Source organism: Aethalodelphis obliquidens, unplaced genomic scaffold (genome assembly GCF_003676395.1).
Source record: "Aethalodelphis obliquidens isolate GAN/ISIS:26980383/991018 unplaced genomic scaffold, ASM367639v1 scaffold48, whole genome shotgun sequence".
NCBI classification, from domain to species: domain Eukaryota; kingdom Metazoa; phylum Chordata; class Mammalia; order Artiodactyla; family Delphinidae; genus Aethalodelphis; species Aethalodelphis obliquidens.
Genome location: NW_020837992.1, coordinates 15,294,261 through 15,309,541, shown reverse-complemented (window position 1 = coordinate 15,309,541; position 15,281 = coordinate 15,294,261). Strand labels below are relative to the sequence as shown.

At 44.2% G+C, this 15,281-nt stretch overlaps 2 protein-coding genes across 3 annotated transcripts in view; one reads left to right on the top strand and one right to left on the bottom strand.

Moving 5' to 3' along the window:
* Window positions 1-4,320, top strand: part of LAMC2 (laminin subunit gamma 2) — a 61,632-nt gene extending 57,312 nt beyond the window's left edge. For both annotated transcript variants that reach the window (XM_027083067.1, XM_027083068.1), the window contains one exon: window positions 2,638-4,320. In XM_027083067.1, coding sequence (XP_026938868.1) covers window positions 2,638-2,891 — 254 coding nt within the window. In that variant the 3' untranslated portion in view covers window positions 2,892-4,320. The remainder of the gene's footprint in view (window positions 1-2,637) is intronic.
* A 4,595-nt stretch (window positions 4,321-8,915) lies between these two features.
* The window catches only part of NMNAT2 (nicotinamide nucleotide adenylyltransferase 2), a 197,428-nt gene continuing 191,062 nt past the window's right edge, over window positions 8,916-15,281 (bottom strand). The window contains exon 15 of the mRNA XM_027083065.1: window positions 8,916-13,204. Within this exon, the coding sequence (XP_026938866.1) occupies window positions 13,102-13,204 (103 nt within the window). The 3' untranslated portion in view covers window positions 8,916-13,101. The remainder of the gene's footprint in view (window positions 13,205-15,281) is intronic.

Genomic DNA, 15,281 nt, shown 5'->3' with positions numbered 1-15,281 from the left:
GCCCTTGGAGGTGAAAGTCTGTAGTTCAAAGAACTGGGTGTATGTAGGGAAGGTATATTGAGGTTAATAATGTCCTGCAGATCACACAGTGAATTGTGGAGGCAGGATTCGAGCTTCACAGTGAAAAAGAATACTGGACAGTTTGACAGTCCTGCTAAGGATTCTGACCTTGATCCTGAGAACTTAGTAGACAGTGTCAAACAGAGGGATGACATTGTTGCTGTATGTTTTGGAAAGATCACTGGGGCAGCTGAGTGCAGGAGAGTATGAAGGTGGGTTAGACAAGAGGCAGGATGAGGTGGTTCAGGAGACAGTTGAAATAACTGAGGGGAAGTCATAGAGCTCTGAGGAAGTGGGAGTGGTGGGGGGGAAGATTCTCCCAGTCTGTGAGGTCAAGAATCACCCGCCAATTCTGCTGTTTGTCCCTGCCAACCACAGTTACACCTTGCTGTAACGGGTTGTGGAAACTTGAGCTGCCAGGTAGATGACCCGAAAGAAATGTCAAGGTGGTAGGTCCATGAGATACTGCAAAATGTTAGGATAAAATAGATTTGATGACACCGTGTGGCAGCAGCTCAGGTTTCCTCACAGAATCCCATCCAAAAGAAAACTCACATAAATTAAAATTATGGGCTTGGGTAGAACTGATATCAAACACTTACTGGCCTGTTTCATCGAGCCTGGACTGCAGCATATATGGAACTAGGGATTCAGTCAGAGATTCCAGCAACATTCAGGAGAACCTCTTTAAAACCGGATTTTCCTGTGGAGTGTCATCATCACCCCAAGAGACCAATATCGTCTGTGTTGTTATCCTGACAGGTTTGCTTTGTGATCCAATGAGCCCCAAAGAGTAAAAGACCCTCTAAGGGTAAAAAATAAATAACAAATAAACCCTCCCCAGCGGAGAGTTTAGTGATTTTGCTTAGTGTTCTGGAAAAGGCAATGAAACTAACAGGGCCTTTAAAGAGAAAGTGAGAGCGTGGGGAGAGAGGCTGGATGGGAACTGTCAAACATTTACTGTGTGACAGGCACTATGCCAGGTCTTTCGTGGTGGAAGATCATTTAAGTCTTTTAAAGGTCCTATAAAGTAAGTTTTATTATTATTATTATTTTTAAAATTTATTTATTTTACTTTATTTATTTTTGGCTGCATTGGGTCTTTGTTGCTGCGCGTGGGCTTTCTCTAGTTGTGGCGAGCGGGAGCTACTCTTCATGGTGGTGCGCGGGCTTCTCGTTGCGGTGGCTTCTCTTGTTGCAGAGCACGGGCTGTAGGTGCACGGGCTTCAGTAGTTGTGGCTCACGGGCTCTAGAGCGCAGGCTCAGTAGTTGTGGCTCGTGGGCTCTAGAGCGCAGGCTCAGTAGTTGTGGCTCGTGGGCTCTAGAGCGCAGGCTCAGTAGTTGTGGTGCACAGGCTTAGTTGCTCCGTGGCATGTGGGATCTTCCTGAACCAGGGATTGAACCTGTGTCCCCTGCATTGGCAGGCAGATTCTTAACCACTGCACCACTAGGGAAGCCTCAAGTTTTATTATTTTTATTATTTTATTTCACAAAGGAGTAAACGGAAGCTCAGGGAGTTTAATACTGTCCCACCGATCACATAGTAAGTTTTGGAGGCAGGATTCTAACCGAGGTCTCTGTCTCCAGTGTTCCTGCTGTTTTTGAGAAGCTCATGCTGCCTCCGCCTGGACATTTTATCCCCAAGCTTGCTTCACTTTCCCTGCGTGTTGTAGCACCCTAAATTCTGGAATTCTCCCCTGTCCGCAGGTGAAGGACTGATCCACTGGGTCAACATTTTTGTTGTAGTGCTGTTTCTACTCTGTTTGCTCTCCTGAGTCCTGGAGCAATAACAGTTTAATCTCTCTAGTTGTGATAAACTTCTGCAGTCAAATGCTATCACTGCACCTGACTTTGAGTTTGAATTGACTAAGGACCACTCAGACCTTTTCAAACCAAATGGGTCTGGCCAGGTGCCCTTCATGCTGACATTAGTATCAGATTGTTTATGGGTGAAACATATCTGAACAAATGTGACCACATTTCATGTTGGAAATAAACTAATATCTAGACAGATTCCCACTGTTTCGGGCCAGAATGACGTCTTACGTCATTTCATAACAGCTGGAATTCATCCCTCAAATAGCAAAGCACACCTTGGCCTCCCTAAACCCTGAGGCCCAGCTAGTTTCTAAAGGTCTTCTAATAGAAAACAGCAAGAGATTTCCTAAGGGTGGTTCAGAAAGCAGAATTTGGAGTTGATTCTGATGTTAGGGATGAGCTGTGCTGGGCAGACACCTTGAGCAGTATAAGGTCCCTGTGACCTTCAGGCTTCATCCTTTCAGAGCAGGAGCTGTTACCTCTAACATGAAAACAGAAATCCAAGCTTCATCTTGCTGAACTAAAGAGTCCAGAGGCTTAAACTGGGCTGTTCAAAACCCAGTAATGAAGCTCGTGCTCTCAGAATTTCTTCTAGATTATTTATAATTTAAAATAAGCCTTTCAAATGCACAGCATACTCTTTGCTCTGGGCCGGTGAAAATGGAAATTAGCTAAAGTTACAGAAGGGCCTGCATATGTTCAAGGAGATCTAACCACAGCTTTTTCCTCTGTTAACTCCTTTCTTGTTTCCTAAAATAGACCAGCCTGGCAGTATGGATAAAGAGGGGCTGATCTTATTGGAGGAGAAGCTTTTCCAAGCCAAGGCTCAGATCAACAGTCAGCTGCGGCCGTTGATGTCAAAGCTGGAAGAGAGGGCAAGCTGTCAGAGGGGCCACCTCCGTTCACTGGAGACGAGCATAGATGGGATTCTGGCTGATGTGAAGAACCTGGAGAACATTAGGGACAACCTGCCCCCAGGCTGCTACAATACCCAGGCTCTTGAGCAGCACTGAAGCTGCCTTTGCGATTTCTCAACTGAGGTTCTTGGGATAGAGACCTCAGGCGCAGGAGCCGTCTCATGTGGGTGGGGTGGGATGGGGACATTTGAACCTGTTGAATGGGTGCGCTCAGGTCAACTGAACCTGGTCCCGTCCTTGAGACCTTGGCCAGATAAATGTCTTATTGTATCAGTGGGATGCTCTTTGCTTCCTGATTCAGGGTAATGAGGCAAACGGCACTGGGTATGAGACTCATCGAGGGCCTGGACCCCAAAGTGTAGACTGGGTGGAAGGACAAACCACACAGGCAGGTGTTTGTCTCAGAGTAGTCAGAAACTGAGTCCTGGAGTATGGACAAGTGCTGCTGGGTTGTAGACAGCTTATCCTTTGAGTAATGTGATCAAAGGGAAAATTTTTTGACTTTGCCCACGCCTAAAATTCTTCCTAACGTCAGAACAGAGAGTGAATTCCAGTCATGCTGTGGTCAGTAAAATACTATTGCCTCATGGTGTCCAACGAGTTCTTGTTGATCAGAGTTCTTCCCACTTATCACCTGGTCCATACACACATACTCCACTTTCAAACTGGAAGAAGTGAGCAGTGACGGAGTGAGGAGCTGTAAGGCTGGCCCCTTTGGAGCATTGGTACCCTGCCTTCGACTTCTTCTGGGCCTGGAAGTGACCTCCTTTCCCCTGATGATGGCAGGCAACTTAGAGACGACGTTTTTATTAAAGCATTTCCTACCGGCCAAGCAAACATTGGGAAAGTATTTACTTTGGGGTTTCAAAGTGATGTAAAAATGTAGCTTGGGCACTGAAAGAGGTGCAGTTATCCAAGATTTATTAGTCCTAATTCAATGCCATTTTTCAAACACTAAAAATTATATGCTTCTGTGTGTTTTGTTCTCTCTTCTGATACCAGACGATGTTCCTACTTATACTTGAGCTGGGTAGAGTCCATCCTTCCATCCATCTATCCTTACAACATATATTTATTGTACCTATTGTGTGCCGGGGGCTGGGGTACAGTGGTGTCATATTCTCTGTCCTCATAGAGTTGATTGAATAGTGAGGAAAACAAACCTTGAAAAAAATGTAAACTTACAAATCCTGTTCATCACAAGTGGTGTTTATTGCAATAACCCCATGGTTTGCAACCTCTTTTTCTCAACAGAACATGTGTTGCAAGACATCCCATGGGGGACTTGGATTTCGGTAAATAGCTGAAACGGCTCTGGGTTGTGCACACTTCTTTGCATTTCAGCTGTCGCTCTGTCCCTTTCCTCCACTGATTGCGACACATTGTTGAGTCATAACACCAGTGGGAATTTCTGGAAAAACCAGAAGCACTTCCAACCACGGCTCAGAAGGCTTTGGTGCTGCCTCACCTCTGTATTTCCTTGGCTTTTCATGGACATGTTTTTAAATAAAGAACAATTCTTAGATGCCCGTGGCCAGTTTCTAATTTGTTAAACTCTAAGCTTAAGGTGTAGGTACCAAAGCAATGACAACAAAGAATGCTTCAGAAAGAGCAATGAGCCCTAGAATTAACATCTCTAATTCCTTTTTCTGAGCATCTTGTTTTGCCCTTTCTAACCATGCACACGCTTTATGAGATTTAACGGGTGCTGTCTTCTAAGTATAAAGGAGGATTTATTTCTGGAACAACCTGAGCAGGGCGGGGGTGATAATCAATATTTTTGTCTTTTTTTGCATCAGCTCTAAAATAAAGGTAAAATCAATAGTTTGTGGTACATTATCCTGCGTTTTAATAAACTAAAATTTAATAAATTAAGATCCTGAATTGGCCATCTACCCAAGTGGCTGAGGAAAGGATTCTGCTTCTGCCTACACTGACCGGCCCCCCCCAAATTCTGACCGATCTGATCACTATGCTTTACCTTCTCTGAAAGTGCATTTGTAATCCTGTCTTGGAATACGCAATCACATATGTTACAAATTCGCTTACATTAACTACTATCTCACACGACCTAAAAATATGCGTAACTCCCTCACGACAGACTTTCTTCTTGCCCTCATGGCGTACTGGATGTGGAGAAAGTTGGCACAGTAGCCCTCCACATAGTCATTTCCAGAGGCCCTACCACCATGTGACTTCTCAGGTTGCCCTCTGCACCGTCTCCATTCCAGGGGGTGGAGGGGAAAAAAGACATGGAAGACAGAGACACATGGAAGGTCTTTGTGGGCCAGGTCTGGGAGGGGCTGCACATCACTTTCTCTCACATTCTGTGGTCCAGAACCCAGTATTATGACCACATCTTACTGGCAAAGGGTCTAGGAAATACAGTCCCTTGGCAGGAAGCCACTTCTCTGACAATTCTATACTGTGAAAGGGGAGCATGCATCATGAGTCACTGGCTATCTGTTGCTGCCAAGTGTAGGATTAGGTAGTAGCAACTTTAGAGAACTTGGTGGGGGATCCCATTAGTTAATAACCAAGATGCATGTAATCATAAAAGGATTCATCAGTGGGTTAGACTGTTAAGGAAGTCATAAAAATGTCTTCCCTGACAAACAGGAAATGATCCCCAAGTAGGGATGAGGAGTGGAAAAGTGACTCATGTGACTCTCTTAGTATAATAATGATTCGCTCATTTCTGAGGATGTGGCAGACTGTCCCTAAGAAGAAAGAAGGGGTGTGTGACTTAGAAATAGCCTACCCAGGACTTAGACTCTGTTACCAGTCCTGAGCTGAACCTGCCAAGTTAAGGGTACTTTCCTTCCTGTTTCTATCAGTGTTTATCATTTGTAGTGGCAACTCTCTTGTGCTTCTCCTCTGAGAGTTGCCTGATTAACTGTGCCACTGGTAAGCTATCACACATATCATTATCTACTTTGGCTCGTGGGGATCTCTGTTTGGAGAGGTGGGTAGAAATGAAACTGCCCATAGACTGTAACATCTTAGCAGATGTATTTCTTTCATTTTTTTTAACACCTTTATTGGAGTATAATTTCTTTACAATGGTGTGTTAGTTTCTGCTGTATATAACAAAGTGAACCAGCTATGTGCATACGTATATCCCCATACCCCCTCCCTCTTGCATCTCCCTGCCACCCTCCTTATCCCTCACCTCTACGTGGTCGCAAAGCACAGAGCTGATCTCCCTGTGCTATGCAGCTGTTTCCCACTAGCTATCGATTTTACATTTGGTAGTGTATATATGTCAGTGTTACTCTCTCACTTCACCCACCTTACCCATCCCCCTCCCCATGTCCTCAAGTTCATTCTCTGTCTATGTCTTTATTCCTGTCCTGCCCCTAGGTTCATCAGAACCTTTTTTATTTTTTTAGATTCCATACATATGTGTTAGCATACGGTATTTTTTTTTCTCTTTCTGACTTACTTCACTCTGTATGACAGTCTCTAGGTCCATCCACCTTGCTACAAATAACTCAATTTCGTTTCTTTTTATGGCTGAGTAATATTCCATTATATATATGCCACATCTTCTTTATCCGTTCATCTGTCGATGGACACTTAGGTTGCTTCCACGTCCTGGCTATTGTAAATAGTGCTGCAATGAACATTGTGGTACATGTCCCTTTTTGAATTATGGTTTTCTCAGTGTATATGCCCAGTAGTGGGATTGCTGGGTCATATGGTAGTTCTATTTGTAGTTTTTTAAGGAACTTCCATACTGTTCTCCATAGTGGTTGTATCAATTTACATTCCTACCAACAGTGCAAGGGGGTTCCCTTTTCTCCACACCCTCTCCAGCATTCATTTTGTTTGTTGATTTTTTGATGATGGCTATTCTGACTGATGTGAGGTGATGCCTCATTGTAGTTTTGATTTGCATTTCTCTAATGATTAGTGATGTTGAGCATCTTTTCATGTGTTTGTTAGCAATCTGTATATCTTCTTTGGAGAAATGTCTATTTAGGTCTTCTGCTCATTTTTGGATTGGGTTGTTTGTTTTTTTGATATTGAGCTGAACAAGCTGCTTGTATAATTTGGAGATTAATCCTTTGTCAGTTGCTTCATTTGCAAATATTTTCTCCCATTCTGAGTGTTGTCTTTTCATCTTGTTTATGGTTTCCTTTGCTGTGCAAAAGGTTTTAACTTTCATTAGGTCGCATTTGTTAGTTTTTGTTTTACTTCCATTTCTCTAGGAGATGGGTCAAAAAGGATCTTGCTGTGATTTATGTCAAAGAGTGCTCTTCCTACGTTTTCCTCTAAGAGTTTTATAGTGTCTGGCCTTACATTTAGGCCTTTAATCCATTTTGAGTTTGTTTTTGTGTATGGTGTTAGGAAGTGTTCTAATTTCATTCTTTTACATGTAGCTCTCCAGTTTTCCCAGCACCACTTATTGAAGAGGCTGTCTTTTCTCCATTGTATACCCTTGCCATCTTTATCAAAGATAAGGTGACAATATGTGTATGGGTTTATCTCTGGGCCTTCTATCCTGTTCCTATATTTCTGCTTTTGTGCCAGTACCATACTGTCTTGATTACTGTAGCTTTGTAGTATAGTCTAAAGTCCAGGAGCCTGATTCCTCCAGCTCCATTTTTCTTAAGATTGCTTTGGCTATTCTGGGTCTTTTGTGTTTCCATACAAATTGTGCAATTTTTTGTTCTAGTTCTGTGAAAAATGCCATTGGTGGTTTGATAGGGATTGCATTGAATCTGTAGATTGCTTTGGGTAGTATAGTCATTTTCACACTGTTGATTCTTCCAATCCAAGAACATGGTATTTCTCTCCATCTGTTTGTATCATCTTTAATTTCTTTAGCAGATGTATTTCTGATCTGATCCCAGGATGTGATTCCTTTTTTTCAGTACTCTTAGGAGGCTGGACAAAAGGGTGAGATGATACTCAGTAATGTCCAATGTTTGGACCAAGTCTCAAGGACCAGGAATATGTTTCTCTTTCTTTTTTTAATGTTTTATATGGTCATGGGAATGTTGTGGATTCTTGCTGTGGTTCAATTTTCCCACCTGGAAAGCAGAGATTAGATTTTTTTTTCTCTCTCTCTGCTTTCCTTATACTATGGGCTACATGGAACTTTCCAGGAAATTCCAAGATCTGAAGCTTACTTATGGGTCATAAGGGAAAAAATGTGCTATGTACATGTATGTTAATTCATAGGTAGTGTATGTATTTTATAAGTTAGTATAAGTAAGCAAAATAAACCAGTGTTTATACCCAATTTTAAACAAGAGCACATCTTTACGTAGTCTCAGGAGAGAAGGAAAAAAGTGTTTAGCTTTGCGAGTAAAATAGCAAACATAAATACAAGCCATCAATTTATAAGGCACATCAAACGCCATCGTGATATGCCAACAAACCCACATGGATACACACAAAGCTGACTAGTCTCACTCTTAAACAGAAAAAGATACTAAGAACCAAAATAATTTTTAAAAACCTCACACAACTCATCTGACAAACGAGTAGCTGAGCCTTAAATGAGGTGGCCGAATGGGGAATTGTTATCTGACCTACTGAATCATGACTGATATTAGCTAAGGACTATCACTATTTACACCTAAACCCATGCATAATGTATGTCACGACTAAAAATTAAATACAAAGTAACAGTCACAGCAGGATCGAACAATTAACTTATTCGGTTTTGGCTTGTTTACTTTACCAAACAAAACCAATTGTGAGTTTAACAATTTCTGTCTTACTTGAGATCTTTTATGTCAAGAAGCAAGTTATCCAAGTTTTTAATTTTCACAAATACATTTTTAAGTCATAAAGCACTAATTTCATTAAGGATCCAAAGCTAACCAAGACCAGACTATGCAGATTAGGTAGAACCTAAGATTTGATTTTTTAAAAAAACTGAGAAAACTTAGGCACAATTGACAAATTTGCTAATTATTCTTCCCTGCTTATGGGTGTGGTTGTATATACTTTCATATTACACATGCTGCATCAGCTATATCAGCCAGAGAATCTCCTGCTCTAAGAGCGTGCTTAACAACTGTTGGCTTCTGTCAAGTAAGACTGTGAAGAAAAAGTGGTTAATTCTGCAAATCACAGAGAAGATTCTAGGCCAAGACACGAGACTAGTAGCATCATTTTATTTATTAACGTAATTGAAACATTTTGCCGATAAAACTTTTGTCTGTGACTATTCTAGCAACAAAATTTTACTCAAAATATTTCACTGTGAGATGGTGTTGCAACTTGAATGTAGTTTTTATTAATGTGTTGATTTCCAAAGCAAATCTTATTCTCAAAATGGCAGATTCAGGGACCAAAAAGTGATTCAAAAAAGCTTCCCCCTCCCCATGCCAATCCTTGAGACTGCTTGGATCAAGCTGAGGTCTGGGCCCCAGACCTAGACTGAAGGCGGAGGGAAAGAGTGTAACTCATTCCTAACTGACTGTTACAGGCTAATAGGACATTCCAAACATACACAACAAAGAAACCACGTGAAGAATCGCGTTTACTGGGCAGCTATAGGAAGGCGCAGACCAAATGAAGTGGACAGAGCACGTTCATCATCTTTACCACGATGCTATTCCTAAGGTGTCCAAATTGGATGAACTACAAAATCGATCCCTGTTTCCATCCTTCCCATCTCACCTGCCCGCTTTCCTGCCGTAGCCTTGGGAGAGATCCTGAGCTTTTCATATTCTACTGATTTATTTTTGCATTACTCTTTTGATGAATAAAATATAACATGCTTCTCTCTCTTAGTCCTCTAGAGAGAGAGAGAGAGAGAGAGAGAGAGTCTGTTTGGGGGAATAGATTTGGGCTATTAAAATACAAGTCATTTCTCCCTGTAATTCTCTGCCTTTTGCTGTAGTTTGGTTATGGAGTCTTGCTTTCAATTTAATTACAACATCATGTTCTTTTATTCCTTCTGAGAAGCTGAAGCATGAGACTAGGGAACGTTGGGGGAAGGTTGGCCAAGCCGGGACAGGAAGAACAGCGTCTCTAGAAGCTCTAGTTCTGGGTTTCAGGCACTTCAGTAAGAGACTTTCCTCCCCTGTTCCCATGTATATTCAAGGAAAGTGAAAGCAAGATGGCCCCAGAGGCTGCCTGGGGTTAGGGAAGGGGGTTGGCAAATGAGGTACCAGCTAGCAGCACAGACCCCTGCCCCCAAAGGGCCATTCCTTGAGAAGAGAGTCATTGACACAAAGGGTTTCCCTCCTGCCTGTTCTTACTTATCAGCCACTTTCATAAAAGTGGGAGGGACATTTTTATTGGTAGGCAGGAAATGAGGCTCCAGACTCCTCTTGACACAATCTTTCTAGCCTGTGCCCTTCTCACGATCTCTGAGCCTTTGGGTTGGCCTTTTTGGGAAGGAGCAGGACCCGAGTGGCAGTTGGGGTCTCGAGGTCATCCTGTTGGCACCTGGGGCACTACTTCAAACTCTGAATCATCTCTCTGGTGTTGGCCTTGGCTGGGTCACAGTCATCGTGTCCTGCCCTGGACTGAGAGAGGGGCTCTGACCTCCCCCTAGCAAGTGAAGAATGGGGCAGGGCAGGAAATGGACAATTCCATCCAAAAGGGGAGTCACTTTTCCTGGTATTAAAGAAAAGCTATTTTAACATGATCCTTATGATTCATCAAGATAGAATCTGCCCCATTTCATTCCTAGAAATCTACTTCTATGCTCGCATTCTTTTCTTCAGCTCATCTCACTCTCCCTACAAGCATGCCTTCTGCCTCCCCCTCCCCCCCTCCCCCACTGAATGCCGAGAGCCAGCCCTGTTTCCTCTCATGGGTCGTGGACTAAATGGGGCTTGACCACAGAGCCCAGCAAAGGAAAAGTGGGCCAAAGAGACAAAAGACAGCTGGTCTTTCTCAGATCTGCTCACGTGGATCTTCAGAATAAACTCTATCCATAAACTCCATATCCTTGAAAATGCGTGTTCCCCCAGGGAATCCAGCTCCCTGATTTCCTTTGTTTCGTTTCCTGGCTTGCAACTGTCTTGCCTAGACAAAGATACTTCTGTCACTCTCTCTCCAGCACTAATGCAATCTTGAGCACTTTCAGGGTCTTTGTCTTCCACAAAGCAATCCTTTCTTGGATTCAGATTTCCTCTAAGCCATTGCCATCTCCAGCTATCAGTTTCTAAGGGAAACCTAGCTACGGCCTTCCTCACCATCACACCCTCCCCCAGGACTAGCAAACACAAGGCCATATACAGGGAGCACCTGAGACAAACATAAGAGAAAGACGCCAGGTAAAGGCTGAAAACTACATCTTACCTGGTCAGTATCATGGGAAACCAGAGGATCAGAGACTATGTGGTGTGATGACCTAAGGGGTCAGGGAGACGCTAGCCTTTTGCCAGACTCTACACTTGCTGTGTGACCTTGGACCAGCCATTTAATCCAGTGGATCTCTGCTCCCTCATCCTTTAAAGGAAAGGTTGGATCATCAAATCTCTAAAGATCTTTCCAGTTTATGATTCCATGATCCTTATCCAAACACTGAGACCTGAGAATAGGATCTCACTTCTGTCCTTTGGAGATTATTTCCATAATGCAAGAGGAACAGCACCTCCCCCACCCCACCTTGCTATTCTTCTGTTGAATTTAGTTTCTTTCCCTGGAGGCTATTGAAGGATGTTACAGATGTGAAATGTGTGGTGAAGAACATTGTTTCTGGTGTCAGATCCTACCTGGCCCCTTCTGGGCCAGGGTTGGTACTAGATTTTGAAAAAATTATCCTACCGTTCAGGGACCATTCCTCAAAGAACCAAAAACCCAAGAGCCAGAGACTAGATGAGGGACACAGAGTACAAGACGGTAATTTCCTTTTGGTTCTTTAAGCAGGTCATGAACGAGGCCTGAACAACTAGAACAGAGTCTGTCAAAACTATTTCCAGGGCAGCAGAGGAAGGTGGGAAATTAGGGAGAAAAGGGGTGAAACACTTTAGCGGCTCTTGACACTCCCCCGAGATCTCTGTTCTGGGAGCCCACGCTCACCAGGAGGCGATGACTGTGGCTGCTGGGCTCAGCACAAGATGTAATCCTAACCCAGGAACAAGGCTGAGGCTCTGCTTCTCTAAAAGGAACTAACCTCAGGCGCCGCCTGTGTTACCAAGCTAGAGTGGGTGAGAATCACCGGTTCCCATCAGGGAAACTGACTGCTTTCTCCTAGGTCATCCTGGACTTACATTATGACAGAAGCATTTCCCAGCCAAACAGGCAATAAGTAATTCCAGTGAGCAAAGATCTCTATGGTTGAGTGAATTCCTAGCATATTTTATTTCAGAAATGACTGCATTATTAGGATTTGGCCTTGGTAGGTAATTCTTCTCAAATGCAAGAATGCGTAATTCTTCTCAAATGCAAGAATGCGGCTAAGTATGGCCTCCAAGGGCTTTGATGGTGATCTGAAGGTCCCTTGGTAATGCCCGGGCTGGCAGAGAACAACCCACATTCTGTCACAAGTTACAGCCCAAATAAGGAACCGCACAGATGCCACCAAGAAAGAAGGGACTGGCTCTGTGTGATCACAGGCCCATCAGGAACGTGGTCTTCTGAAACTAGGGAAATGGGCTGAAATCCTTCTGAGAAACCCTACTATTCCCAGACTTGCATCCCAGGTTTCAGAACATGAATGTCTCAATCTCGACCCCAGACTGCGGTGTGTGTGGGCAGCAGAGGGGAGAAAGCGGGTAGGTGGGTGAGGGTGTTGGGAAAGTGGAGGTGGCTCGGCCTCGTTCACCGGGTGTAGCCCACACGCACCTTCTGAGAGCTGAGGCTGGCTGCGGTATCCTATCAAAATGGAAGGAATACCACAGGAATGCAACAAGACTACAAACATAAAGAACCACGGACACTGATTGGATCCAAGTTCTCTGAGGAGTGAACAACAACGACACAAAACATAAAAAAACGAAAGAAAAGAAAGAAAGAAAGAAAAATAGCCCTTTGTGGTAAAGGGCATGCTGGGAAGGCGAGGGCCGGAGCCACCTCCCCAGAGCATGCTGGGAGACGGACACCCGCGCATCTCCGAGGACCGCACTTCCCCTATCCCTACCCCCTCACCCACCCCCAACCCGGAGACTAGAGGAAAGTTTGTCCGAAGATGACTGCGGAGTGGGGTATGCCGTGGTTCTCTGCAGGTCCTCCACACTGTGGGGGGGTTGAGTCAGCAAGTGGGGACAACAGTCAAGATGAGATGGAGGAACAGAGAGGCAGGAGAGAAATGGGACGGACAGAGGCTGCAGGGGCCAGTGTGTTGGTGGAGGACGAGGGGAGACTGGAGCAGAGGGCCCTGGGGCTGCTAGCCCGAGGTGTTGATGTACAGCTGGCTCTTCAGAATGTAGTCGATGACCGGCTGGGACAGGTAATCCACGACATGGCCGTCCCCATGCTGCAGGGCCAACCTGGATGAGAAGAGACAGTAATCAGATGACATCCTTTCCTGAAGCAAGGCCAGAGGACAGGCCAGCCCATTCCCTTTCGGGGAAAGGGTTTACCCAACACCCCATTACCAGTCTTTGCTTAGGCTAAATACACGACATCCCTAACAGGAAAAGCCCTCCTGCCCCCATCATTCCTCCCCCATCCTAACTCTGCCACTTCCTAACTGAGGAACCTTGGGCAAGTTGTTTAAGCCCATCTATTCTTCCATTTTCTCGTTTATAAAATGGGGGTAGTATTTGGGCCGATCTCAGTTATTAAAATGATTAAATGAGTCATTACACAAAGCACTTAGAAAAGCCCAAGCACACAGTAGGCATTTCAATGCAAGTGTTAGCTATTCTTATTTCATTTCTTTACACCATAGTCTCGTGAAAATGGTTTTCAATGCAAGTGTTAGCTATTCTTATTTCATTTCTTTACACCATGGTCTCATGAAAATGGTTTCTCTACACCATGGTCTCATGAAAATGAACCTTATGATTGACCCCTTCTTTTCCTTCCTATGGAAGCCCTGATAGAGAAGAAGTTGCCCTTCTCTGAGGCCCTTCTCACCAGCCCTGGGGGGCGGGTGGACTACCAAGTACAGAAGGGGTCTGGTCATACAGTCTGGTTTCCGCATGGTTTTGCTCCAGACTTGGTCTGGCTGCTCCCCATTTTCTATGCGCATGATGGTCTTGGGGATGTCAGGCCCCAAGGAGCTATTTGTAAGAACTCATATACTCCTCCGCATATCTAGATTCTAAAAGGCATCTGTGCTCTGCGTTGTGAGATCTCCCCAGAGGCTGGCTCAGTGCCTTTTCAATGCATAGTGTCCTGACCTTCCAGCAAGCTAGGTTCCCAAGTGCCTCCCTGCACAGTTTACAGGGAGCCTTCTTGAAAAAGTGGTCTATAACTGTGGTTTCCAAATGCCAATCCCAGCTTCACGAGAATCACCCAGGAAGCAGATAGCCAGGCCCAACACCCAGAAATTCTGATTCAGTGGGACTCAATGGGACACGGGAATCTGTGCTGTGTAAGTTCTCACGGTAATTCTATTGTGCAGCCGTGGCTGGAACCACAGCCTTCCCCTTTCCCCTCACTGGTTGTTGTCACTGGGTTTCTGCTCTCACCTCACAGTTGATGCTACTATTTCAAGTGTCTACATAATCACCTTCCAGGGAAGAAGTCCAGTGGATCTTTTAAAATCCTGGGCTCATTTGATTTCTCTGAAACATGTGACACAGATGACAATTGACAGGACTCTCCATCTTTGTACCCTCTGCTGCCTTTGTTCCAGGGCCACCAATGCTGGTGGTTTCTGACTGCTCCTTCGTCTCTTTTATTTTTTTTTTTATTACTTTTTAAAAATTGAAGTATAGTTGATTTACAATGTTGTGTTAGCTTCAGGTGTAGAGTGAAGTGATTCAGTCATACATATCTATCTATTCTTTTTCAGGTTCTTTTCCTTTGTAGGCTGTTACAAAATATTTAGTATAGTTCCCTGTGCTATACAGTAGATCCTTGTTGGTTATCTATTTTATACATAGTAGTGTGTATATCTTAATCCCAAACTTCTAATTTACTCCTCAGCCTTTTTTTTTTTTTTTTTTTTTTTTTTTTTTTTTTTTTGCGGTACGCGGGCCTCTCGCTGCTGTAGCCTCTCCCGCTGCGGAGCACAGGCTCCGGATGCGCAAGCTCAGCGGCCATGGCTCACCGGCCCCGCCCCTCTGCGACATGTGGGATCCTCCCGGACCAGGGCACGAACCCGTGTCCCCTGTATGGGCAGGCGGCCTCTCAACCACTGCGCCACCAGGGAAGCCCCCTCAGCCTTCTTTTAAATGTTAATGTGTTTTAAGTATTCCCCATAGCCTTCTTCTCTTCTTGCTGACTCTCCCTGTGAGCGTAGCCACAGGCCTGAACTTTAATTTACACTTAGGTACTCATGGCTTTCAGTTTTATTACACTTCCAGACCTCTATATTCCACACATCTTATTATTCCACTGGACATTCCCACTTGGGGGTTGTGGTGAAGACTGTTAACTGGCCCCTAGTATCCA